The sequence below is a fragment of the Stenella coeruleoalba genome (genome assembly GCF_951394435.1).
Source record: "Stenella coeruleoalba genome assembly, chromosome: X".
In the NCBI taxonomy this organism is placed as follows: Eukaryota; Metazoa; Chordata; class Mammalia; order Artiodactyla; family Delphinidae; genus Stenella; species Stenella coeruleoalba.
Window position 1 is genome coordinate 9661350 of NC_137152.1, and position 24924 is coordinate 9686273.

The 24924-nt window shown below is 42.8% G+C and overlaps 1 protein-coding gene across 1 annotated transcript in view; it reads left to right on the forward strand.

Annotated features, from left to right (window-relative positions):
* FRMPD4 (FERM and PDZ domain containing 4) overlaps nt 1–24924 on the forward strand; it is an 852755-nt gene that overhangs the window by 489833 nt on the left and 337998 nt on the right. The window contains exon 7 of the mRNA XM_079910629.1: nt 4450–4488. Within this exon, the coding sequence (XP_079766755.1) occupies nt 4450–4488 (39 nt within the window). The remainder of the gene's footprint in view (nt 1–4449; nt 4489–24924) is intronic.

The following is a 24924-nucleotide window of genomic DNA, read 5'->3' on the forward strand; positions in this document are numbered from 1 at the left end:
TGCATGTCATGTTTATTAGACGGTGTTACTACTTTAGATATTCAGTAGTTTCTCTGATTATGGCTTTCTCAATTTAACAGTTATAAATTTAACTTGTGTCGAGTGACTAATACACTATTTAATGTCTTGTGTGATTATGTTTTGAGTTTGCTTGCCAGAAAATTTGTCTGAAGACTGTTAAAATGAATTTCATGTTCTTACAAAGAGAAATCTGGAAAACCCATTTCATTTTAATATTGCAAGCAAATGGGGTTTTGTGATAAAAAGTTTTTTGGGTTAACCTTCTATTTTGTTGTTTTGAAAAGAACGTAGTAATAATTATCCATTGACATACTTGAGCCAGTATGTGTACAAATATGAACTAAATGACAGCATTTCAGTGACAGGCTCATACTGTAGGGGAGGAGAAATTCTTTCTCCTTCTGTCCTCCCAGGTTCTCTAGCTGGGGCCCTGAAAATGGGCCTGACAAAAGACAGATTAACAAGAGAAAAGCACACACATTTATTTAATATAAGTTTTACTTGTCATGATTGCCTTCCTAAGGAAATGAAGACTGAAAGAAACAGTTAAACATATGCATGTTTTCTTTTCAAAAAATTTTTTTGGCTGCTTCGGGTCTTTGTTGCAGCGTGCAGGCTTCTTTAGTTGTGGCGTGTGGGTTTTTCTGTCTCTGGTTGTGGCGTGCAGGCTTAGTTGCCTCGCAGCAAGCATGCTGGATCTTAGTTCCCCGACCAGGGATTGAAGCCGACCAGGGATTGAAGCCGTGTCCCCTGCATTAGAAGGCGGATTCTTTACCACTGGACCACCAGGGAAGTCCCAAACATATGCATTTTAATAGTTGTTCCCCCTTATCATCGTTTTTTTTTTTTTTTTTTTTTTTTGCAGTATGTCGGCCTCTCACTGTTGTGGCCTCTCCCGCTGCGGAGCACAGGCTCCGGACGCGCAGGCCCGACGGCCATGGCTCTCGGGCCCAGCCGCTCCGCGGCATGTGAGATCCTCCCAGACGGGGGCACAAAGCCGTGTCCCCCGCAATGGCAGGCGGACTCTCAACCACTGCGCCACCAGGGAAGCGCTTATCATCGGTTTTGCTTTCTGTGGCTTTACCTACCGGTGGTCAGCCGAGGCCGGAAAATATTAAACGGAAAATTCCAGAAATAAACAATTCATAAGTTTTAGAGTGCGTGCCATTCTGAGTAGTGTGATGAAATCTCGCGTGGTGAAATCTCGCGTGATGAAATCTCGCGATATCAGCTCTGTTTCCCCAGGGATATGAATCGTCCGTTTGTCCAGCGAGTCCCGCCCAGTAGTTACTTAGTGGCAGAAGTTATCACCTGTCACAGTGTCGCAGTGCTGTGTTCAAGAGGCCCTGATTTTACTTAATTCTGGCCCCAAAGTGCCAGAGGAGTGATGCTGGTGATTCGGAAATGCCAGAGAGAAGCCCTAAAGTGCTTCCTTTAAGTGAAAAGGTGAAAATTCTCGACTCAATAAGGAAAGAAAAATATCAGATGCTCAGATAGCTCAGACCTCTGGTAAGAACACATCTTCTCCCCGTGACATTGTGAAGAAGGAAAATGAAATCTGTGCTGGTTTTGCTGTCGCACCTCAAACTGCAAAGTTAACAGCCGCAGTGCGTAAGCGCTTAGTTACGAAGGAAACGGCATTCAGTTTGTATGGTGATTTTTTTTTTTTTTTTTTTTTTGCGGAACGCGGGCCTCTCACAGTCGTGGCCTCTCCCGTTGCGGAGCACAGGCTCCGGACGCGCAGGCTCAGCGGCCATCATGGCTCACGGGCCCAGCCGCTCCGCGGCATGTAGGATCTTCCCGGACCGGGGCACGAGCCCGTGTCCCCTGCATCAGCAGGCGGACTCTCAACCACTGCGCCACCAGGGGTGCCGTGTACGGTGATATTTTGAGAGACAGAGAGAGAAAGAAAGCACATTCAAATTACTTTTTTTTTTTGCGGTACGCCGGCCTCTCACTGCTGTGGCCTCTCCCTTTGCGGAGCACAGGCTCCGGACGCGCAGGCCCAGCGGCCATGGCTCACGAGCCCAGCCGCTCCGCGGCATGTGGGATCCTCCCGGACCGGGGCACGAGCCCGTGTCCCCTGCATCAGCAGGCGGACTCTCAACCACTGCACCACCAGGGGTGCCGTGTACGGTGATATTTTGAGAGAGAGAGAGAAAGAAAGCACATTCAAATTATTTTTTTTTTGCGGTACGCCGGTCTCTCACTGCTGTGGCCTCTCCCTTTGCGGAGCACAGGCTCCGGACGCGCAGGCTCAGCGGCCATGGCTCACGGGCCCAGCCGCTTCACGGCATGTGGGATCTTACCGGACCGGGGCACGAACGTGCGTCCCCTGCATCGGCAGGCGGGCTCTCAACCACTGCACCACCAGGGGTGCCGTGTACGGTGATATTTTGAGAGAGAGAGAGAAAGAAAGCACATTCAAATTATTTTTTTTTTGCGGTACGCCGGTCTCTCACTGCTGTGGCCTCTCCCTTTGCGGAGCACAGGCTCCGGACGCGCAGGCTCAGCGGCCATGGCTCACGGGCCCAGCCGCTTCACGGCATGTGGGATCTTACCGGACCGGGGCACGAACGTGCGTCCCCTGCATCGGCAGGCGGGCTCTCAACCACTGCGCCACCAGGCAAGCCCTCAAATTACTTTTATTACAGTATACTGTTATTTTCTATTTTATTATTAGTTACTGTTAGTTTCTTTCTGTGCCGAATTTATAAATTAAACTTTATTGTCAGTATGTATGTATAGGGAAAACCATAGTACGTATAAGGTTCTGTGTTCTACAAGGTTTCAGGCATCTACTGGGTTCTTGGGTCATATCCCTTGTGGATAAGGGGGTGTACTGTACTAGGTTTGCTGAGGAGTGGAAAGTCGTGGAAAAACATGGTAGGAGAATAGTGTGTGAACTGTGGGTTGTCAACTAGAGGAAACTTAGGAAGGCCTCTGCGTTCGTATTCCTCTCAGTGACCCTTGGTCTTAGGACATTAGGATGTTTCTTTCCTCGGGTATGGGGAGGGCATCTCTCCCTTGAGGGTCTTATGACCTGCCTTAGGGGAAGAGGGAGAGGGGTCATAGGGTCCTTCTTGCACCTGCTGTTTCTCAGATTCCTTCAGCTTAAGATATCCAATATGCCAAGGTGCCCTGTTTTGAGTAGCGTGCCCTATTTTAGGTAGTGCGTTCTGAATCCCACCACTATCATCACATATCTTGAACTTGGTGGATTTGTGGGAGGGAACATAGGAAAGACCAAGAGGCAGTGAGCAACCTGTGCAAACCAGCTGGTGATCATTAGGGGATTTCTAGGTGTCCCGAGAATAAGAAGAGCAGGGCATGGATTAAAAATACGCAGATTCTCCAGGGTAAAGTAAGGTAAGCCACATTAGAGGCCCGAGCAAGGCCTAAGGTGGAATTCACAATGGACAGATGAGAATGAGAACTAGGTACCAGCAAACCAAATGTTGTCATGTGGGCTTGATACTTAGACGAGGTTTGGCCAAAGAATGTTTGTGCCTGTGAGTGGTTCTCAGTGGGTTGGTACTTTTGCCCCTCAGGGAGTATTTGGCAATGTCTGGGGACATTTTTGGTTGTCACAAAACGAGAGCGGGGGGCGGGGGGAGGACAATCGGCATGCAGTGGACAGAGACCAGGGATGCTCCTAAACATCCTGTATTGCACAGGACAGCTCCCACTACAAAGAACTGTCTGGCCCAAAATATCAATTGTGCTGAGTGTGAAATGCTGCTCTCCTTAGGCAAAGGAGCTGACAGGGGACAAGGGTGGTATTGAAGGTAAACACAGACCTTAAATGACAAATCAGGTTTAGTAAACTGGGTGAATTTTTAAAATGTGATTCTTGTAGTGATTCAAAGAGGTAGGTACCATTATCATTCCTGTTTACAAGGGAGAAAACTTGGCACAGAGAATTTAATTACCTCACCCAAGGTAACACAGTTGGTAGGTGGTGGTGCTTTTATATACATTGAAATATATGGGGTTTGACTCCTATATAAACACTTTCTTAACTGATACAGTAGTGAGGGAAAGTTTTCTAGGAAGGAAGAAACAAACCCGCTCAAGTCCCACTCCCGCAATAACCAAATATCAAGGCCAGGCTTGGTGAACCTGAGTGACAGCAATACAGCCTAAACATTACATGTCTGTGCCCTACCTAAAATGGGTGAATAGTTATAATTTGTGTACATCTCCAGATTTCTTAAAGAGCAACATCTTAGGTGGTAATTGGATGATATAAATTCTGGAGAGAAAGATAAAATTAAAAATATTCTAAACCATAGAGTGTTTCAAGTTGATATAACCATAAGTTTTATTAAACTCAATTGAAAACTTGATTATATTATTGATTTTTTATCAAACATAATGAGTTTTGTTGATGTTTTTCACATTTTCCTTTTCTTCTCATTATTTTAGATCCTCTTCTGAAATGCATCCCTTCACAAGGGTATCCAGGTAAATCCACTGTGTGGTGTGCTTGCTTTCAGCATTACGAGTACCGTAAAAATCCTCCAGGGTTCTATGGCATTCTTTTTTACATTACAAAGGTCGGTTTAAAGTCAGGAATATAACCGCTAGAATGCAGCGATCACACTGTCTGATTTTGAAGTAAAAATCTTTTATAGTTACGGGGATCGTCATTGAAAATGGCATGCATGGTTTAGCATTTTTCAGTGTTACTAAAATCGTTGAAATTTATATTCAATGAAGAGTGTTTAGTTCTGATTTAATGAACTTCCTATTGCCGTTTTAAGATCTGAATATAGAAGCCATTTGAATTTTAAGGTCTTTGATGACTGCGTAAATTGTATTGAAAGTAAATGGCAAAGACTTACTGTCTTGTCGCTAATATGAAACATATTTCCTTCATGCTATTTTGTTCTAGTAAGAACATAGGGGAAATTGTCAAGAATGTTTAGGTGAATGACATGACTTAAAAATTATAATTTTCGGGGTCTCTTTTGACTGTCTTTTCTGGAAAAGTCTGAGTTATTTGGGGTGAGAATGCGATGAATCTGGTTAATTACCAAGTGTTAAAGTAAGTTTCCCTAAAGCATAAACTGCCTTGTTAGAGCAGAGGCCAAATGAGAGCTGGCTTTCCTTTCACTGTCCTGACTGACTGATGTAGTGGGTGCCTTAGAGTCCTAGAGGCTGAGAAGCTTTCTGGTTGATGTGCAGTGTTGGCCAGTGGTGTAGAAAAGAGGGTGCTGGTGCGCTTTCTGTGTGCTGACCGTCCTTCCCAGGCCCTTTAACACTGCCTTCTGGGGCCCTGGTCTCCAAAGCACTGGCAGGTGCACCATGCTGATCCAGGTGTGGAGCTTGATATTTGCTTTTTATCTTAAACAAAATATGAAACTTTTGTACCATACAATGTACAGCTTGATGTCAGAATGCTCATTTTGGTGTATAGCATGTGAGCACATTTCATGTGCGATCATGTATCTGGAAGGAAGTGTGAAAGTTTTATAACGTGGAGGGGTTGTCACCTGTACTCTTGCTCCTTCTTTTTCTTTCTCCTTTTTTTTTTTGGCTCTCAGTGTTTTGCAGCATGTTGTCGGTGACATCCTGTAGGACATCAGTACTGTGCCTAGCTTATTTAAAGCATACCTTCAAATGTAGACTCTTTACCGTCCTTGGTAATGAGATGGCACCTGGATGTGAACATCTTGATGTATGTAGAGGCGAAACACTTACCTCATTGCAAAACACTTCTTAAAGGTGTTGTGAAAATTAAAAATATTCTTTATATGTTACAAAAATTCTTTTCAGATATGACAAGAGGGTGTTAATGGTATGCTATCTACTAGATCCTTCTGAGACATAAACATACTTTGTTATTTCAAAATAAAAATTTAAACACTGAGCAAGCAGTTAACTGCTTTTCAAGAGAAACATGTTTTAAAATGCAGGACCATTTTGCAAAGGGACGTTTGTCAGTGTTTCCACTGTTATATATTCTTAAGTGAATATATTGTCTCTGAAAAACATGAGTGTTACCTATCATCACCCATAGATGAATGCTTAAAATTCTTGGAAATAGAGTTTTCTAACCTGCTTAAAAAGCTTCCAGAGTTAAGGTTTTAGTGGGCTCTGAACTCATGTATTTAAAATGTGAAAATTGACACATTCCCATTAGTTTCCAGGACAACTGATCGTTGCCATGGAAGGTGGACATTTACTGTCACAGGTTCAACAAAAATGATTCCCTGGTTGGTGTGAGTGGGTTGCAAACTGAGATTCATGGGTTGGAAAACTCAGCCAGTCAACATTTGGGTCAACATCTCCCTGTGAAGTTTTTCTTTCAGTCTGAGAGCCGCCGATCCCAGTTTAGCAGTGAACTTCGAGCCAGACCTTCAGATTGCTGTATCATAGTGTGTGAAACCAAGATTTTCAAAATTAATTAAGCATATTAAAACAAATTGCTCTCTGTAAAAAAATATTAACAGGAATGGTTCCACAGGAGCACCTTCTGTACTATTAATAATCAAACACACAGTTAACCATACATTTACTTTGTCCATTGAAAATTTTCATTTGTGTGTTTTATGATGTATATAACATACTAGCACCATGAGACACATAGATAATTGAGCACCGTCTAGGTCAGGGGTCAGCAGAGTAGGGCTCAAGTGCCCAATCTGGCCCCGTGTCCATTTACATATTATCTAAGGCTGCTTTTGTGTGGCAAATGCAGAGTTGAGTGGTTTCAACAGAAGGTCCTGCAAAGCCAAAAGTACTTACTATCTGGCCTTTTACAGGCAAAGTTTGTGGACCCTTGGTGTAGGCAATAAGGCAACAATGGAAAAGAGGTGTCTCCTGCCCTGTCTTCAGTCAGTAATAGCTTTGGGAATGCCTTACAGCACTGGTTCTCAGATGCGGCTGTGCACTGTGTTAGTGTTGAGAGTTTCAACAAATACTGATGCCTGGACCCGCCCCTAGGGATTCTGCTGTAATTAGTATGGATTGGGGCCTGGACACCAGGAATCTTCTGTGCAGCCAAGTTTGAGAACCACTGCCTTCTGGTGCTGGACACTCCTGATGGGAAGGAGTTTCCCTGCAGCTGGAGCTGCCCCCAAGTAGCTTCACAGCAACCCTTCTTGCCTGCACGTCTGGCTAAGTAATGCTTGAGGCGAGCTGTCCCCACATGTAGTAGGAAGATGGCAGGCTTGGGAATAGCAGCCCATAGTCAAACCTTAAATGTCCTCAGGGCTATGGCAAGAAGAAATGAGATCGGTGCTGCAAAAGTGCCTTGATTGGAGAACCAATCATTTGGAGAGACTTGGGTGAAATGTAAAACCCAAGGGCTTCTGTTGTCTCTGTTTTCAGTGCTTTCCTTGGCCCACTGGTGCCTGTTTTTATCACTGAACAAAGAAAGTCTATTGGCAAGTCTCCTGGTAGTTATCTTCTATGCAAATGTTAATGGAAGATGATCGGAAGTTCTAGAAGTTTTGCCATGGTGGATTTTCTTTTCCTACATGGTTTAGGAACTGAGGATTATTTCAGTAATAATCCTATTTCTGCATGTTTGCCACATAATGTTATTTTGCAGTTCCGTCCATGGCTGTCGTTGTAAACACTGTTTATAGAACCTTTATCAGCATTTGCCTCTGGAACTTATAAAGCGAAACCACTGGTGTTTTTTTTCTAGCTTAATAGAGTTGCACATGTGGAGTATTTGGAAGATAGCAGTTTACATCCTATAAAATGGCTTGCGAGTCTAAAGCCCTTTTAGCCATTTGAAATGATTGATTAGTTAATTCACACAGCCAGGTACTGTTCTCATTTTCCAAATGAGGGAAATGAGGCAAAAAAGAGGACAGGGGACTTCTTCAAGGCCATGAAGCAAGGTAGGAGCAACTGAGAACTGGATCTCAAGGTTCCTGGTTCCCCAGGCTGAACCTTCCCATCACTGCTTTCCCCCACCTCAAGGCAGTGATAACGCCGCCTGCATCTCCATCCTCCCAGAATGCAAACACTGTCAGCAGGTGCTTGTAGTAAAACACAGGACCAGATCACTGTTACTGCCTTGAGGAAAACTCCTTCAAACTTTATTATTATATTTTGCTTGGAATGGCATAAATGCAAATAGATCCATTGAGAAACAGACGTTTTGCTTTTTAAAATTAAACCAGGACCCCAGGTAGGTAATGTAACCTACACAGCAGTTAGGAATTAATTCCACCAGTGTTTTATAGGGTAAGGTGATAACCAGCAGTGTGTTTTCTAAATGGTTTGATTTACCATGTGATTCTGCTGTTTATTTCATTTAGAAGGCTTTTAAAAGAGGTACTTCAAAACCTTGATTAGCCGCAAGACGAGGAAAATAGAAGTGTACCCAACTTAATAGTACCTGGAAAGAATAAAGTGATGGAAAAAACCCTTATTAGTAGTTTATTAAAAATTTTAATTTCCAGACTAAATACCAACAGAGAATCTCTTTCTGTACAATGTAATCATGTTTAATATTCACGGCAGTGACCCTGAGGGGGAAGCGAGACACTCAATTATCAAACAAGATTCACTTCTCTATATATACCTTTTAAGGCAGCAGAATAAAATTTTGGTTTCTTTTTTTTTTTTTTTTCTTTTTTTTTTTGCGGTACGCGGGCCTCTCACTGTTGTGGCCTCTCCCGTTGCGGAGCACAGGCTCCGGACGCGCAGGCTCAGCGGCCATGGCTCACGGGCCCAGCCGCTCCGTGGCACGTGGGATCTTCCCGGCCCGGGGCACGAACCCGTGTCCCCTGCATCTCTTTTTTTTTTTTAACATTTTTATTGGAGTATAATTGCTTTACAATGGTGTGTTAGTTTCTGCTTTATAACAAAGTGAATCAGTTATACATATACATATATCCCCATATCTCTTCCCTCTTGCATCTCCCTCCCTCCCACCCTTCCTATCGCACCCCTCTAGGTGGTCACAAAGCACCGAGCTGATCTCCCTGTGCTATGCGACTGCTTTCCCACTAGCTATCTGTTCTACACTTGGCACTGTATATATGTCGATATATATACTACCACTCTCTCACTTTGTCCCAGCGCACCCATCCCCCTCCCCGTGTCCTCAAGTCCATTCTCTAGTAGGTCTGCGTCTTTATTCCTGTCTTGCCCCTAGGTTCTTCATGACCATTTTTTTTTTTACATTCCATATATATGTGTTAGCATACGGTATTTGTTTTTCTCTTTCTGACTGACTTCATTCTGTATGACAGACTCTAGGTCCATCTACCTTACGACAAATAAATCAATTTCGTTTCTTTTTATGGCTGAGTAATACTCCATTGTATATATGTGCCACATCTTCTTTATCCGTTCATCTGTCGATGGACACTTAGGTTGCTTCCATGTCCTGGCTATTGTAAATAGCTGCAGTGAACATTGTGGTACATGACTCTTTTTTGAATTATAGTTTTCTCAGGATATATGCCCAGTAGTGGGATTGCTGGGTCATATGGTAGTTCTATTTGTAGTTTTTTAAGGAACCTCCATACTGTTCTCCATAGTGGTTTTATCAATTTACATTCCCACCGACAGTGCAAGAGGGTTCCCTTTTCTCCACACCCTCTCCAGCATTTATCGTTGGTAGATTTTTTGATGATGGCCATTCTGACCGGTGTGAGATGATATCGCATTGTAGTTTTTTTTTGTTTTTTTTTGCCATACGCGGGCCTCTCACTTCCGTGGCCTCTTCCGTTGCGGAGCACAGGCTCCCAGCCGCTCCGCGGCACGTGGGATCCTCCCGGACCGGGGCACGAACCCGCGTCCCCGGCATCGGCAGGCGGACTCTCAACCACTGCGCCACCAGGGAAGCCCCCGCATTGTAGTTTTGATTTGCATTTCTCTAATGATGTTGAGCATTCTTTCATGTGTTTGTTGGCAATCTGTATATCTTCTTTGGAGAAATGTCCATTTAGGGCTTCTGCCCATTTCTGGATTGGGTTATTTGTTTTATTGATATTGAGCTGCATGAGCTGCTTGTAAATTTTGGAGATTAATTCTTTGTCAGTTGCTTCATTTGCAAATATTTTCTCCCATTCTGAGGGTTGTCTTTTCATCTTGTTTGTGGTTTCCTTTGCTGTGCAAAAGCTTTGAAGTTTCCTTAGGTCCCATTTGTTTATTTTTGTTTTTATTTCCATTTCTCTAGGAGGTGGGTCAAAAAGGATCTTGCTGTGATTTATGTCATAGAGCGTTCTGCCTATGTTTTCCTCTAAGAGTTTGATAGTGTCTGGCCTTACATTTAGGTCTTTAATCCATTTTGAGTTTATTTTTGTGTACGGTGTTTGGGAGTGTTCTAATTTCATTCTTTTACATGTAGCTGTCCAGTTTTCCCAGCACCACTTATTGAAGAGGCTGTCTTTTCTCCATTGTATATTCTTGCCTCCTTTATCAAAGATAAGGTGACCATACGTGCGTGGGTTTCTCTCTGGGCTTTCTATCCTGTTCCATTGATCTATGTTTCTGTTTCTGTGCCAGTACCACACTGTCTTGATTACTCTAGCTTTGTAGTATAGTCTGAAGTCAGGGAGCCTGATTCCTCCAGCTCCGTTTTTCTTTCTCAAGATTGCTTTGGCTATTCGGGGTCTTTTGTGTTTCCATACAAATTTTGAAATTTTTTGTTCTAGTCTGTGAAAAATGCCAGTGGTAGTTTGATAAGGATTGCATTGAATCTGTAGATTGCTTTGGGTAGTATAGTCATTTTCACAATGTTGATTCTTCCAATCCAAGAACATGGTATATCTCTCCATAAGCATCTCTTAACTATAAGCATTTGTTACCTCAAGCAAGACTTTGAGGTAATAAATGTGTCAAGCAACATATGTTTTAGAGAACACGTTTTTATAAAATGAGACCTGTTGACCACTTATAATACGTCTAAGAGTTTCCATAGCAGGGCATATCTGGACAAAGGAGTGAATTGTACAGTTTATAAATCATAAACTTAGTGGATAGAAGTATACATTTATATTAATTATGGCAGTATTACCTGATCTCTGTCCTCATGAGGCTTACAATCTAGTTGGGGGAGTCTGGTGATAAGCAGAGGATGGGATAAGTCCAGATGTGGTTAATGCTGTAAACAAGCACTAAGCAGCCCCTAAGCAGCAGTGGAGCTGCTAGGCTGGCCTTCTACACTTGCATAAATTTATTTATTTTTATTTTTGGCTGCGTTGGGTTTTTGTTGCTGTGCGCGGACTTTCTCTAGTTGCGGCAAGCAGGGGCTGCTCTTCGTTGTGGTGTGCGGGCTTCTCACTGTGGTGGCTTCTCTTGCTGCAGAGCATGGGCTCTAGGTGCGCAGGCTTCAGCAGTTGTGGTACGTGGACTTCAGTAGTTGTGGCTTGCGGGGTCTAGAGCGCAGGCTCAGTAGTTGTGGTGCACCGGCTTAGTTGCTCCATGGAATGTGGGATCTTCCCAGACCAGGGTTCAAACCCGTGTCCCCTGCATTGGCAGGCGGATTCTTAACTACTGCGCCACCAGGGAGGTCCCTACACTTGCATAAATTCATCTGTATGCAAACAGTGAGCCCATATTGATCAGGCAGTTCACCTTGGTTCCCTTGCCTCTCTCTAAGTTGTAGCAGGTGATGTGCAGAGTGGGCCCCTTAGTAGATGCGGGGCACACAGTGGAATTGCGTCACAGCTTGGAAACACCAATTGTAGCAAAATCCCACCTTAGAACTGCTAGCACACCTGCCTGTCTATATCCCTTCCAAGGGAGATTCTCTTCAGGCTGCTAGCCTGAAGTGAGTGTAAGCAGGTCTTCTCTAGGGAGGGAGGGAGACTTCCTGATCCTTTACTGTCTTGGAGTGCAGGGGAGATGAGGACGAGGGAGCTCTCTGTTTACTCTCCTGGTCAGGAAACAAGGCTGTGACTCAGGGCTATGCAATCTCTAGCTTCCCAGGATGCTTGCTATCCCAACATCTGTGGACGAAGCTCTTAGTGCCCTTGACCCAGAAGACAAGCAGAAACCCATGAATTATCTCCCCACATTGAAATGAGGTGATGCGACATAAAGTGACCGACGGATGTCGGGACTGGGAGCACGTCAGAGATGCTACACGAAGCAAGCAAACAGTAGGAGTAACTGAGGAAGGGCATTTCAAGCGAGGACAGCATGAGGTGGGCGAAGGTGTTCGGTGTGTTCAGGGGACTTTCAGAACAGCCTGGCAGGGCCTTGTGGGCAGGCACGAAGGTGGTGGGGCAAGTTTGGGAGGTACAGGACCCAGGTCGTTCAGGGCCCTGTAGGCAGTGATTTGAGTTGGGAGTTCAACAGAGGTGTGATGGGAAGCCTGCACCTGTGTATAAGCCTGTAAGGGACCTTCTGTATTTTCCAATTACAACTTTTGACCGTGCAGCTGGTTAATCAGTCAGTATAGTTCATCACAGCAGAATCAGGCCAGAAAAATATCAGAGTGCCTTGTATGTAGTGGCGTGAGTATTGCTTCACGAAACTTTAGTTTTCATATTTTGTTAATAGTAAGTTGCACATCTTTGTGTGTTTTGACATCTCAAATCAAGGTGGGTCTCAGAATCAATGGCATCTAAGATTTGATGAAATATGGTAAAAATGTTTTATATATGCATGTGTGAAGTGGGTTCCTAGGCAATATTTATTTTTAACTGTGAGTCACCGTCAGTATTTTACCAGAGCCCTAGTCCACGGTAGCAAGTTTAGGGCAGCCTGGGGGTTAGAATACTAAGCAGAATTGGGTGCCCGCATTCTGAGTGGGATGATTCGGAGGAGGTAGCAGTAGCCTTGGCTCTAGAAGCAAATACCATTGTCACCTGGGCCAACTCTGGCAGAAGCGTGTGCTCAAGCCAGCAGACTCCGGCACTGAGAACCAAATGTAACAGGTTGGGGAGGGTGCCCAGGGGATAGAGGGAGCCTGGAGCTGGCAAGGCTTGGGGCTGTTCGTAGTACTGTGTCCAGGTTGGCAAACCAACAGGAGTAAAGACTCAGCCTTTAGTGGCTCATGGATAGTAGGATGGTTACCAAGATGAGGTCTGTGGTAGAGAGAACCAGACCCGAGCCCCCTTGGAAAGCATGGGGCAGCCAGGCTGTGACGCTGTGGAGCCAGCCTCTGGAGGAGGAGGCTGCTCTTGACTCATGTCACTTCTTTGACCTCCTCTTAACCAGACCCAACATGTGGCTTGCTCACTGCTTCCTCTTCATGCTGGAGTCATTTTTAAAAAAAATTTTATTGAAGTATAGTTGATTTACAGTGTTGTGTTAATTTCTGCTGTACAGCAAAGTGACCCAGTTATACACATATATATTCTTCATATTCTTTTCCATTCTGGCTTATCACACGATATTGACTGTAGTTCCCTGTGCTCTACAGTAGGCCCTTGTTGTTTATCCATCCTATATATAATAGTTTGCATCTGTTAATCCCAAACTCCCAATCCTTCCCTCCACCCCTTCCTTGGCAATCACAAGTCTGTTCTCTATGTCTTTGAGTCTGCTTTTGTTTCATAGATATGTTCATTTGTGTCATATTTTAGATTCCACATGGAAGTGATATCATAGGGTATTTGTCTTTCTCTTTCTGACTTACTTTGCTTAGTATGATAATCTGCAGGTCATTCCATGTTGCTACAGATGGCATTATTTCATTCTTTTTTTATGGCTGAGTAACATTCCATTGTGTATATGTACCACATCTTCTTTATCCATTCGTGCGTTGATGGACATTTCGGTTGTTTCCATGTCTTGGCTATTGTAAATAATGCTTCTTTGAACATAGGGGTACAGGTATCTTTTCGAATTATAGTTTTGTCCAAGTATATGCCCAGGAGACGTTAGAGTCTTAATTGCCTCTTCAGAGGGGTTACTTTTGGGGAATAATATGCTCAGGGAGAGATCCCACCTGACCCTGCTTTAGGAGTCTAAGGTTTGGGAACTGGGCCTCTGCAACTAAATGGAAGCAATTTAAGGCCTTTCTAGCAACAAGGGCAACTGGAGTCCCACGGTGTTGGGTTGGGCTTACGTAAACTCCATCTGTATACATCTGAGTTCAGATCCTTTAAGAGCAAGGCTGAGCCTCTGGGAGAGATGAGTTGGTTAAGGAAGAGGAAGGATGCATTTGTTGGAATCCTGGTGTAGCTTCCATCATCTCATGTCTTGAGAGATGGAAATAACTGATGGGCATGCAAATGGCCACAGGTGGGTTGAGCCAACAAAGAGAAGAAAGAATCTGCATGTCTTGCCTTTGGAGTAAAGCCCTGTGCTGCTTTCCTCTCCAAGTTGTCCCAGGCAAAATCCTACCTTCATTTCTCCAAAGTAGACAGGAAGAGACAACAAAGATCTATCTTTCACTTTTGAGGCTGGGCAGGAGCCTCGCTTTCACTAACTTTATCTTTGCCACCTGATAATGTGTAGTTCAAGCTGTGTAACCTTTCCCCAAGCAACTGGATTTAGTCATAACATATTCTTTCCCAACACGTACTTTAAAATACGCCCTTTATTAATTGTCAGATTATGTCTAAAATTAATCAAGTCGTTGAAGGCTGTCCAGGACCAGTAAATTAGCATGTGATAATTTGCTCTTCACCTAATTCTTCATTCAAACCATAGCTTCTGCCCTAATTTTAGGTGTGCCTCACAACATGAAAAAGGCATTTCCTGAGCTTGACAAAATGACACATTTTGCTTGTTTATTAATTGTTCTCAAGGAAAACAGTTAAAATTTTGAGCATAATTTTAGTGCATTATGAAGAGAAATTGCCACTTAACTAAAAGCAGTTTGAAAATAAACATGTCACAGTGAGATTTTCCTAATTTTCTTGTTATTTTGGCTTGTCAATAATAAATTGAGTGCTTTATGTTCTCAAATAGTAAGTTCCCAGATTATTTTACTTCTCTTTTTACTGATCTGAGTCTATGTTCATAAAAAGATAGGTTGATGCATGCAAATTAATCGCCTTCTCCTTACTCAATACATTTAGAAAGCAATTTCTATTACTAATATTTTTTCTAATTAAGATAATGGATATGGACTTTTTTTCATAATATACTTTTACCAAGCACAAGCTGATGTTTTATGGTCTTATAACATTTCATGACAAGGAAAGTTCTACAGATTCAATAAAATTCTGTGAGGACAGGAAACAGTTTTGTTTGATGCTTTGTTAAAGCTATAAGCGCTTTAATGTAAGCTCCATTGGGTTGCTTTTTATTTCTATGATGTTTCCCTCACCCAAAACACAAGTTAAAATATGCTAGAAGAGTGACTTTTTTTAAAAAATTAATTTATTTAATATATTTATTTTTGGCTGCGTTGGGTCTTCGTTGCTGTGCGCGGGCTTTCTCTAGTTGCGGTGAGCGGGGCTACTCTTTGCTGCTGTGCGCGGGCTTCTCATCGCGGTGGCTTCTCTTGTTGCGGAGCACGGACTCTAGGCATGCGGGCTACAGTAGTTGTGGCTCACAGGCTCTAGAGCACAGGCTCAATAGTTGTGGGGCACGGGCTCAGTAGTTGTGGCGCATGGGCTCAGTAGTTGTGGCACAGGGGCTCAGTAGTTGTGGTTCACGGGCTCTAGAGCGCAGGCTCAGTAGTTGTGGTGCACGGGCTCAGTAGTTGTAGCTCGCGGGCTCAGTAGTTGTGGCTCGTGGGCTCTAGAGTGCAGGCTCAGTAGTTGTGGCGCACGGGCTTAGTTGGTCCGCAGCATGTGGGAACTTCCTGGACCAGGGCTCGAACCCGTGTCCCCTGCACTGGCAGGCGGATTCTTAACCACTGTGCCACCAGGAAAGCCTGAGGAAAGTATTTTAAATTAATCCAACCTGTTTTCCTTTTTCTATTCTGGAAAAATACTATTTGTTGTAATGTATTATGTAACAGTTTCATATACTATTTTGTATTTTTTTAATCAAATGTTGTTGAATGAATACTGAAGATGTAGTGTGAATTTTCTAATTCTTGGGGATTGAAAGCTGTCTGCACTGATTCATTCAGTCTCACTTATAAGCAGTTTTCCCTCAGAAGGGAATGGTAGCAGCGGCCATGTTGCACACAAAGCCAAAAATATTTGCTACCTGGCCTTTTACAGGAATTGGGATCCAGACGCATTATTAGAGTTACTTGGGTACTTAATTGGATTCATGGGAAGTGGTCATATTATTGAAAGTTTGGCATTACAGCTCTGGAATTGTAGCAGTTCCAATGGCTGCACTGCAGGCCTGATGGCCTTTGTCCCAACTACTGAACTCTGCTATATCACCAGAGCAGCCATAGATAACATGTGAACAAACAGATATGGCTGTGTCCAATAAAACCTGTTACGCAACTGGCTTTGGGCTGGGTTTGGCCCAGCAGTTGTTCGCCAACCTCTTTAAACCCTTGTTATTCAAAGAAGGAGGACCCCCGCGTACTAGGAACAGGAGCGCTCCCTGGAGTTCTTTAGAGAGGCAGAATCTCAGGTCCCACATCAGACCTACTGAATCAGAGTCTACATTTTAACAGGATGCCCAGGAGATTCCTGTGCTCTGTCTCATTGCAGGAGCGCTGGCCTGCGCTGCTCTTCCAAGAGGGGAAACAAGTAGCTCCTAGGAAGCTCTGAAATGAGCAGGTATTTTGACTGGCTTACTTCTAGGCTGAGGGGTAGTGGCAAGCTGTTTCCCTGTGGACTTCTCAATGCTCGGATATGGAGACCTTTATCTGGGGCACCAGCAACTGCCACTTTCTGCCCTAGATCTTCTCAGATGGTTTATTCCATTTCCTTAGGGAAAAATCTCCCCGTTTCTTGTCCTGGAAAAATAATGACTCTGGGCACTTCTACGGGGGGGGAGTAGGTTGGGTGAATTATTTCATGTAGAGATGTTTAAACTATTCCTTGTATGTTCTGTCCAGGGCCTGTGCCACCCAATTCTGTACCTGGCATTTCCGAGTCCCAAACTTTGCCGTTTTTTCCAGTCACATCAATTTCCCCCTCCATTCTAGATCCCTCTGACTGTACCTGAGCTTCCCAGCCTCTGTGCTGAGACTCAGTGGTGGGCTGCAGATGGACCACTACAGGGCTTCTCAGCCTCGGCACTATTAGCATTTGAGGACAGATTGTTCTTTGTCATGGGGGCAGTCCTGCAGATTATAAGGTGTTGAGTGGCATCCCTGGCCTCCCCTCTTTCAGAGCTAATAATCCCCGCTTCCTTCCCCCTTTAGTTGTGATGGTCAAAAATATCGCCAGGCATTGCTAATAGTGCTTTGAGGGGCAAAATTGCCCTGGGCTGAGAACCACTGAGTCACAGGAAGGCTGAGAAATCAATGCCTGCCAGGTGATTTTAGGGCACTTAAAGGCCCAGGACTTTGGCCTTTAGCCTTGAGTTTATCCAGTAAGATAATGTTATTTTCCATGTGAGTCATGAAATGAAAAGTTTGGAAAGCACAGTAAAAGCCACAGCATCCCTACCCTGCTTTTCCAGGCCCTGCCTCTCCCTCAGCCCTTCATCCTCTGCACACTTGCCCTCTCTTAGCTGCCGATCCATCCTCTTTCCTGTTCTTTCCGTTAGAACCAGATCTTAGTCCTTTTTCTCATCTATATTCACTTTAAATAATCTCAAGTGGGAGGAGAGATAAATATATATTGTCTGCCTGGCATTCCGAACTGAAATGTCCTTCATAATGTCCTCTATATATTGCGGATTGGGAAACAAAATGACTTTCCTAGTTTAGGAACCTTCTTTCAAATTAGAATGTGGCTATTGCTTAGTTTTCATTATGTAGTCCATGGTATACTTCGAAAAGTCATCACCAAATAACTTCATTTCTGTAGCTGGTTGCCCTCACTGGCTCATCACAAGTCGGCTGGTACTATGACTGTCCTTTGTGAGGAAGAGGGCTGGCATTTGCTGAGTTTTGTGAGTAATGGTGGCCTCTGAAGATCTTCCCAGTCTGATCAAACCAAATTCATTTACTCCTATAAGAAAGTCACTTTATATTATGCCATGATTAAAATATTAAGTTTTCAAATCTTGAACTCTATTTTCCATTTGCTTATTTCCTGCATGCTGTATGCAGTATACAAATTTGCAGTTGATTCAATTGACTGTAATAAAGGTTGCCAGAGGGAGTAAGTCTGGGTCAGCTGGAGAATCAACTCTGTGATCTACCTCCTGAGATGAAAGTAATGTAGAGGATCTGATTTACAGTTTCATTTGGATATTTCATCATTTTCTGGAGAGAAAAAGGTTACATCTAGACCAGTGTTCTTACTGTACGTTCCGCACCTTTGTGAATATTGTAGATTGATTACAAAATTAGTTCCGTTTCTCCATCTTTGCCTTTGTCGATGTTGGTTGTACTGGGACTTTTCAGCTCCTCCCATCAATAGGTTGACACCTATTTCTGTTCCCCTTAAATCTGGGGTAGGCTTGTGCCTTGCTTTGGCCAGTGAAATTCAGGTGCAGTGATGATGCACCTGTCTGAGCCCAGTATGCTTAAGAGGCCTTGCACACTTCTTTTCTCTTTGTCTTAGAGCACTGCCCAGCTCCCATGAGAACAAGCCAGGGCTGCACTGCTGGGAGATGATAGGCCACAAGTGATAGACAAGAGCCGTCCCAGTTGAGGCCACCTTAGGTCACCAGTCCTAGCCAACCCAATTTGACTGCAGATGCTTGAGTGAGCTCAGCTGATACCAGAAGAACTGCCCAGCTGGGCCCAGTCCAATTGCCAACCTGCAGAGTTGTGAGCTAAGTAAAGAGATGCAATACATAAGTTGTTGTTTTAAGCCACTCTATTTTAAGATGATTTGTTACACAGCAACAACGTAACTAGGATTGGAAAATGTTATCCCCTTTGGGTGGATGAGTTAGATAACGGTGTCCTTATTCTGGCACAGACCCTTATTTTTTATTTATTGAAGTATAGTTGGTTTACAAATGTTGTGTTAATTTCTGCTGTACAGCAAGTGATTCAATTATACATATACATACATTCTTTCCTATATTCTTTTCCATTATGGTTTATCACAAGATACTGTGCTCTACAGTAAGACCTTGTTGTTTATCCATTCTATATATACTAGTTTGCATACGCTAACCCCAACCTCCCACTCCATCCCTCCCCCATCACCCCCTCCACCTTGGCAGCCAGAAGCCAGTTCTCTATGTCTGCGAGTCTATTTCTCTTTCATAGATAAGTTCATTTGTGGCACAGACCTTTCCAGAGAGCACATCTTTGCTCTTTCTGTCGGGTGTCCTCACGCAAGGCTATAGCATTCACAGTTGGAAGTGGCGGCCATGAGATCTCAGCCAGGTTCTATCCTAGTCACAGCCATGTAGAAGCTTTGTGATCTCTAGGTGGGCACCTCATCTCTATAAGCCTCCGTATTGCTTTTCCAGGTTTGGATGTCTGAAAATATTCATGAACTACCCAGAAAATACTCACATGAGGCATTTTTAAAAAATTTTTATTTTGCGGTACGCGGGCCTCTCACTGTTGTATCCTCTCCCGTTGCGGAGCACAGGCTCTAGACGCGCAGGCTTAGCGGCCATGGCTCATGGGCCCAGCCGCTCCGCATCATGTGGGATCTTCCCGGACCGGGGCACGAACCCGTGTCCCCTGCATCGGCAGGTGGACTCTCAACCACTGCGCCACCAGGGAAGCCCTCACATGAGGCTTTTGTTTATAAAGGCAAAGTTTATGGTGCAGCAAGAGAAAGCGTATATGGGCAAGCATTGGAGTCTGAGAGCCATTCCAACAACTCAACTCTCCAGGGACCTTTTCCTGGAGACACAGGGCCAGGCTGAGTCATTGTCTTGAATCCCAAGATCTGTGTGAGGGACCCTGGCCTGAGGGGCGTTCAGGGTAGCTTTCAGTGCAGGGCACTCCTCAGTTCACTTGGTCCTAAATCCCACCAGGGTTGTCAAAGCAGTTAGGGTAGTTGCAAATCATCAGTAAAGAAACTGATGGGAGAGGGGAATTCTAACCATAAAAATATATATCATAAATCCCACTGCCCTTATCTTGGTCAAGAGTCAAAAAGCAGACATTCAGCATCCTCGGGGTTAAAAATAGAGCTTTTCCCCATCTGATTGTAAAGCAGTTCCATCTACACAGCCTCAGGTCCTTTATTTGTAAACTGGAGTTAATAATAAAGCTTTTCACAGCGCTGCTGCGAGGATTGCATGGTGTGATTCACGCAGAATAGTTACTACAAGCGCCTGGAACTTAGTAAACACTCAAGAATACATTCACTGTGATTAATTAAACGCACATTCAACTAGGAATCAAGAACTGAATTCAAGCAGTGTGACTTTGGACACAGCACCTCAGCTACCTGGGCCTCAGTTTCTTCTTATGAAATGAGGCAAGTCATAGGTTGGTCCCATCCTATGATTATATCATGAATACTTTCAATTGAACTGATGCCCCCAAGCGCAAGTAAGGGAACACTTTTATTATCCATAGTTCATACAGGTTAGCCGCTAGTAGGTAGAAAAGCTAGAAAAATGACTTTTTAAAAAATTCTTAATTCTGAGGGGATAGTGCATAATTGGGAGGATAATCTAGTGAGCTAGATAATTCAGAGTGCAGGCGAACTGAAGAAAGCTTGCAGTGTAGAAAACGCTGCTGAGAAGAGGCTTCAGAAACTCTTGGTATTGAAAGTCCGAGCGTCACAGAGAATAATCTTTTTAGGGTCAACTTGTTGGTGCTCCGTTGTGGCCTATGAACCATTGGTGAACAGTGGATTTTCACCAGTGGTCAGTGGAATGCTGGAGATCTTTCCTTGGGATGTCACTTTCTAAACACCCATGAATATGTACAAGGAGAGTAAATGGGTACGTTAATTTCACCTCTGAAACAATCTATATATATGGATGGGACCAACCTATGACGCTCATTTCATATGAAGAAACTGAGGCCCAGGTAGCTGGGATGCTGTGTCCAAGGTCACACTGCTTCATATATATATGAAAGACCTGAAAGGTTGGCATTTTGGTATTTAACATAAAACTTATTTTGGGAAAAAAAGTTTAAATTCTTTATGCTAAAATTTTATTTTCCTGGTTTTCAAAGCAGCCAATATATAGAAACATTAGCCCCATTAAATCTAAAGAAATAAGTGAGTTCATCACACGTGCGCATTGGGCACACAATAAATAGATGAAATGTGAATATTTGCTGGAAATAAGATTAAATGCAGAGCTTTTAAGGTCATTATAATATTTATATTGGAATTCATTTTCTTTTAGGAAACAAATAGATAAATTGTAATTTACTTATTTTACCCACACTTGGATTGCAACTAATCTTGAAACTTAGGATCTCGGGTTCGGGAGTTAATTGAGAATCCTGAAAGCCATTTTTTTTCTGGCTTTCTTTAAAAATAGAATTTTAAAATTGCTTAGCGACATAATTTAACATTTCTAATTTAAAAATGAAATCCACTAATAAGCACACTATATTTTTTATTCTTTCTTCTTGAGGGGTTTGCTCTTAAAATACTGCATCAGGAAGCAAGATGCCCTTGCAATCTGAAAGCAACATATGGACAGAGTAAATATCATCCCGATTAAGCTTCCTATTTTATTTGGAATGCAGCATAGCCAGACATTTTAAATACCTGCAACTTGTCAGCCCTTAATTTGTGGTTTCCCATAGGACTGAGGCAGTCTAGTATACTTTTACTATATTTTTTCTCATCCTACAGATGTTTGCCATTTTTAACCATAATAAATGTACCAAAAGTTTTTAAAGCATTATATTTTCTACCCCATTTAAAGATAAACATCTGTTTGCTTTAAAATTGGAATAAAGTCTATGAATCGTAGAAAAAGTGACACATTTTATGAGCCATATGCACGAGCTCTAGAAATGGGCTGATTTTCAAAAATTATTACGGACAGGCAATTATGTGCTTGAAATTTTGCAAGCACATATAATTCATTACCTACGCCACATTGAGAATTTGTTGAATTTAGAGTGTTTTTATAAGAAGGCAGCCACTAGGCCGTGTTTCTTTTTTGGATTCATAGTTACAGAGGCATGGCCAAGCTAAAAGGTAAGTGAAATTAGCCTATGTTTATGAAAAAGGGATTATGATCCTCAGCAAAGGTAGCTTTAGACGTAACAGTGGCAGCAAAACAAGTCCTTATTCCTTCAAGTTAAGCAGAAAGAGATGTGTCAAAGGATGCCATATAACCTGGGTGTATTTCCACTTGTCAGATTTAAAATCACAGCTACAAATGGGTAGAGTTATACCTTATAATTTATGCAAAATTGGGATTTACCTTTCGTGACCCTGTGTGGTCTGTGATGTCAAGCAGAGTAAATGTGTAAACATAACTTTTTCGACCACAGATTACAATCATGATTCTCCCTGTCTATGCTTTAACAAGCCATCTGACTGAAATGTGTTTGGGGGTGAAATTTAATTAAAACTGGGGAGTCTTTGGGACAGTCCACATAATTTACATAGAAGGCATGCAGGCACCTTGCTGGAAGAAACATTCAGGTATGTAACTTTTTATTGTTGTGGTAATCTTCAAATTGTTTTAGTTTAGGGTTGAAAACCATGATTATGTCCACTTTCGAGAACATATATGCATCAGTTATAGACGATGAACCAGGTGTCCCTTGGGTCCTTAGATAATGGGTAGTCTTTTCCAATGTGTGTAAGGTACAACCAAAATCTGTGGTTCTTCATTATCTTTTCCCTTTGAAAGATCCCTTTTCTATCCTGTGCGATCATATGCTTTTATCAGGAGATCCTGGAAAGCGTCCTTGCCTCTCTTGCCCTTTAAATCGCAAAATGTTACTGAAGTATCATTAGTATCTCCCTTACACTGGAAAGTAAGTTTGACAGTAAGCTTTATCCTCTATCTTTCATCTTATTTTCTTATTTCAGGGAGAGAACAAGTTCTGCATTAAACTGGTTTAGAAGTATGAATTAACTAGTGTCAACCTAGTTATTTGATTTGCGTGCAAATAGCATTGCCTCAAGCCTTCTGTCCTCTCCTCTCCCTACCCCTTCTCTCTCCTCCTGCCCCGCTCCTCCTCTTGTCAGGGCCAGACTTCTCTCTCTCTCTCTCTCTCTCTCTCTCTCTCTCTCTCTCTCTCTCTCTCTCTCTGGCGCCGGAAGTCATCTCCCCCTCAAGGATCTGCCTCAGTGGCTGAGATGTGCAGTGTTCCTCACACTGACAAAGCAGCGGGTCTGACGGTCAAGTGCAAAGGCAAGACTTGAATGCCCTGTACCCTCATTCTGAATGTGTACTTTTTATAAAAAGGCATACACTTTTGGGAAATGAGGCAAGTTTCTGCATCGTCTAAGTTATTAAGCCTCTTTCTCCTGCTCTGTTTAAATAGGTATGGTATTTGCAGAACTCTATACATTGATAAATAATCCAATTTTTATATAAGTAGGGTGCTAGAAGACGTGTTTTGGCCCTTGGGGTTATTACCTGACAGTTCTAATTCTTTCAGTTCAATTCAGCAAATATTTATTGTGCACCTGTATGCGCCAGCTGTGCTATGAGGTTGGATGGTACAGCACCTGCTCCCAAGGAGCCCAGGGGAAAGACACACAATGACGGCTCTAGTACACCTCCTCCAATGACTAGTACTTACTTTCTAAAATGAATGTTTATATAAATGCCGGGTATTGTTTTGAGCCCTTGACATATTATTACCTCACTTAATCCTCTAAATAGCACTATAAAAATTAGTATCCCGTCTTAAGGATGATACAGTTGAGGTTAAATAAGTTCTTGAAAGTCACACACTTCCAGGCCTGTTCACTTGTAACTTCAGCTCAAGGAGTTGTTGGGTTTACATTTTTGTGTGGCAGGCGCTGCACTTGGACTCAGAGATCTGTATTAGTTTGTGCAACCTCCTTACCTTCTTGACTTTTTATGAAGCATTTTTGGTTTTCACTAATAGTTTCTTTTTTTTTTAATTTCTTTTTTATTTTTTATATAATTTTTAAAGGTTACACTCCATTTACAGTTATTACAAAATATTGGTTATGTTCCCCGTGTTGTACAGTACATCCTTGTAGCCTGTCTTATACCCAATAGTTTGTACCTCCCAGTTCCCCACCCCTGTATTGCCCCTCCCTCCACACAGTGGTAACCACTAGTTTGTTCTCTACATCTGCGAGACTGCTTCTTTTTTGTTATATTTACTAGTTTGTTGTATTTTTTAGATTCCACATATGAGTGATATCATACATTATTTGTCTTTCTCTGACTTACTTCGCCCTCCAAGTCCATCCATGTTGCTGCAAATGGAAAAATTTCGTTCTTTTTTATGGCTGAGTAATATTCCATTGTTTAATAACACATCTTCTTTATGCATTCATCTGTTGATGGACACTAATAATTTCTTTTAAAATAATACATCACCTCTCCCCCATCACCAAGAATCTATTATGGGTCTCTTTCCCCTTAGACTGTGAATCTAGCCTCCCCTCATTTTCTGGGGTCATCTCTTTCCCCAACTCTCTTCTCCAAATTCCAGGTCAGTCAAACTTCAGTTTCTATTAGGAGAGTAATGCGTGGACTTGTTACCTTCTCTCGCAGAGCAGATTTTGCCTCTTCTTTCTCTTAACCTCTTCAGAGAATGAGCCTTGAAGCTGAGCTTTGCATAATCACAAGTTCTATTACGGTATTTCCCAAACTAAGGAGAAGCTCACCCCTAAGGAGGACCTTGGCTAACCTCTTAGAGAAATTAGCTTCCAATACATTCACCTTTGACAAGGTCATTTTTTTTTCAGTCACCTCAATTGTAACTCTAATTTGCACAAATGCACTGACTGCATCTTTTCAAAGGAATTTGGATTCACTTTAGTATTTGTTCTCAGTGACTGAATCTGCCTGGTTGACGTTCGAAATGCAAGGCCTTTGATCTTGGCCTATCATATTGTTTCCCTATGAGTGATCTAGTTTGAGGAAATGAATTTCTTC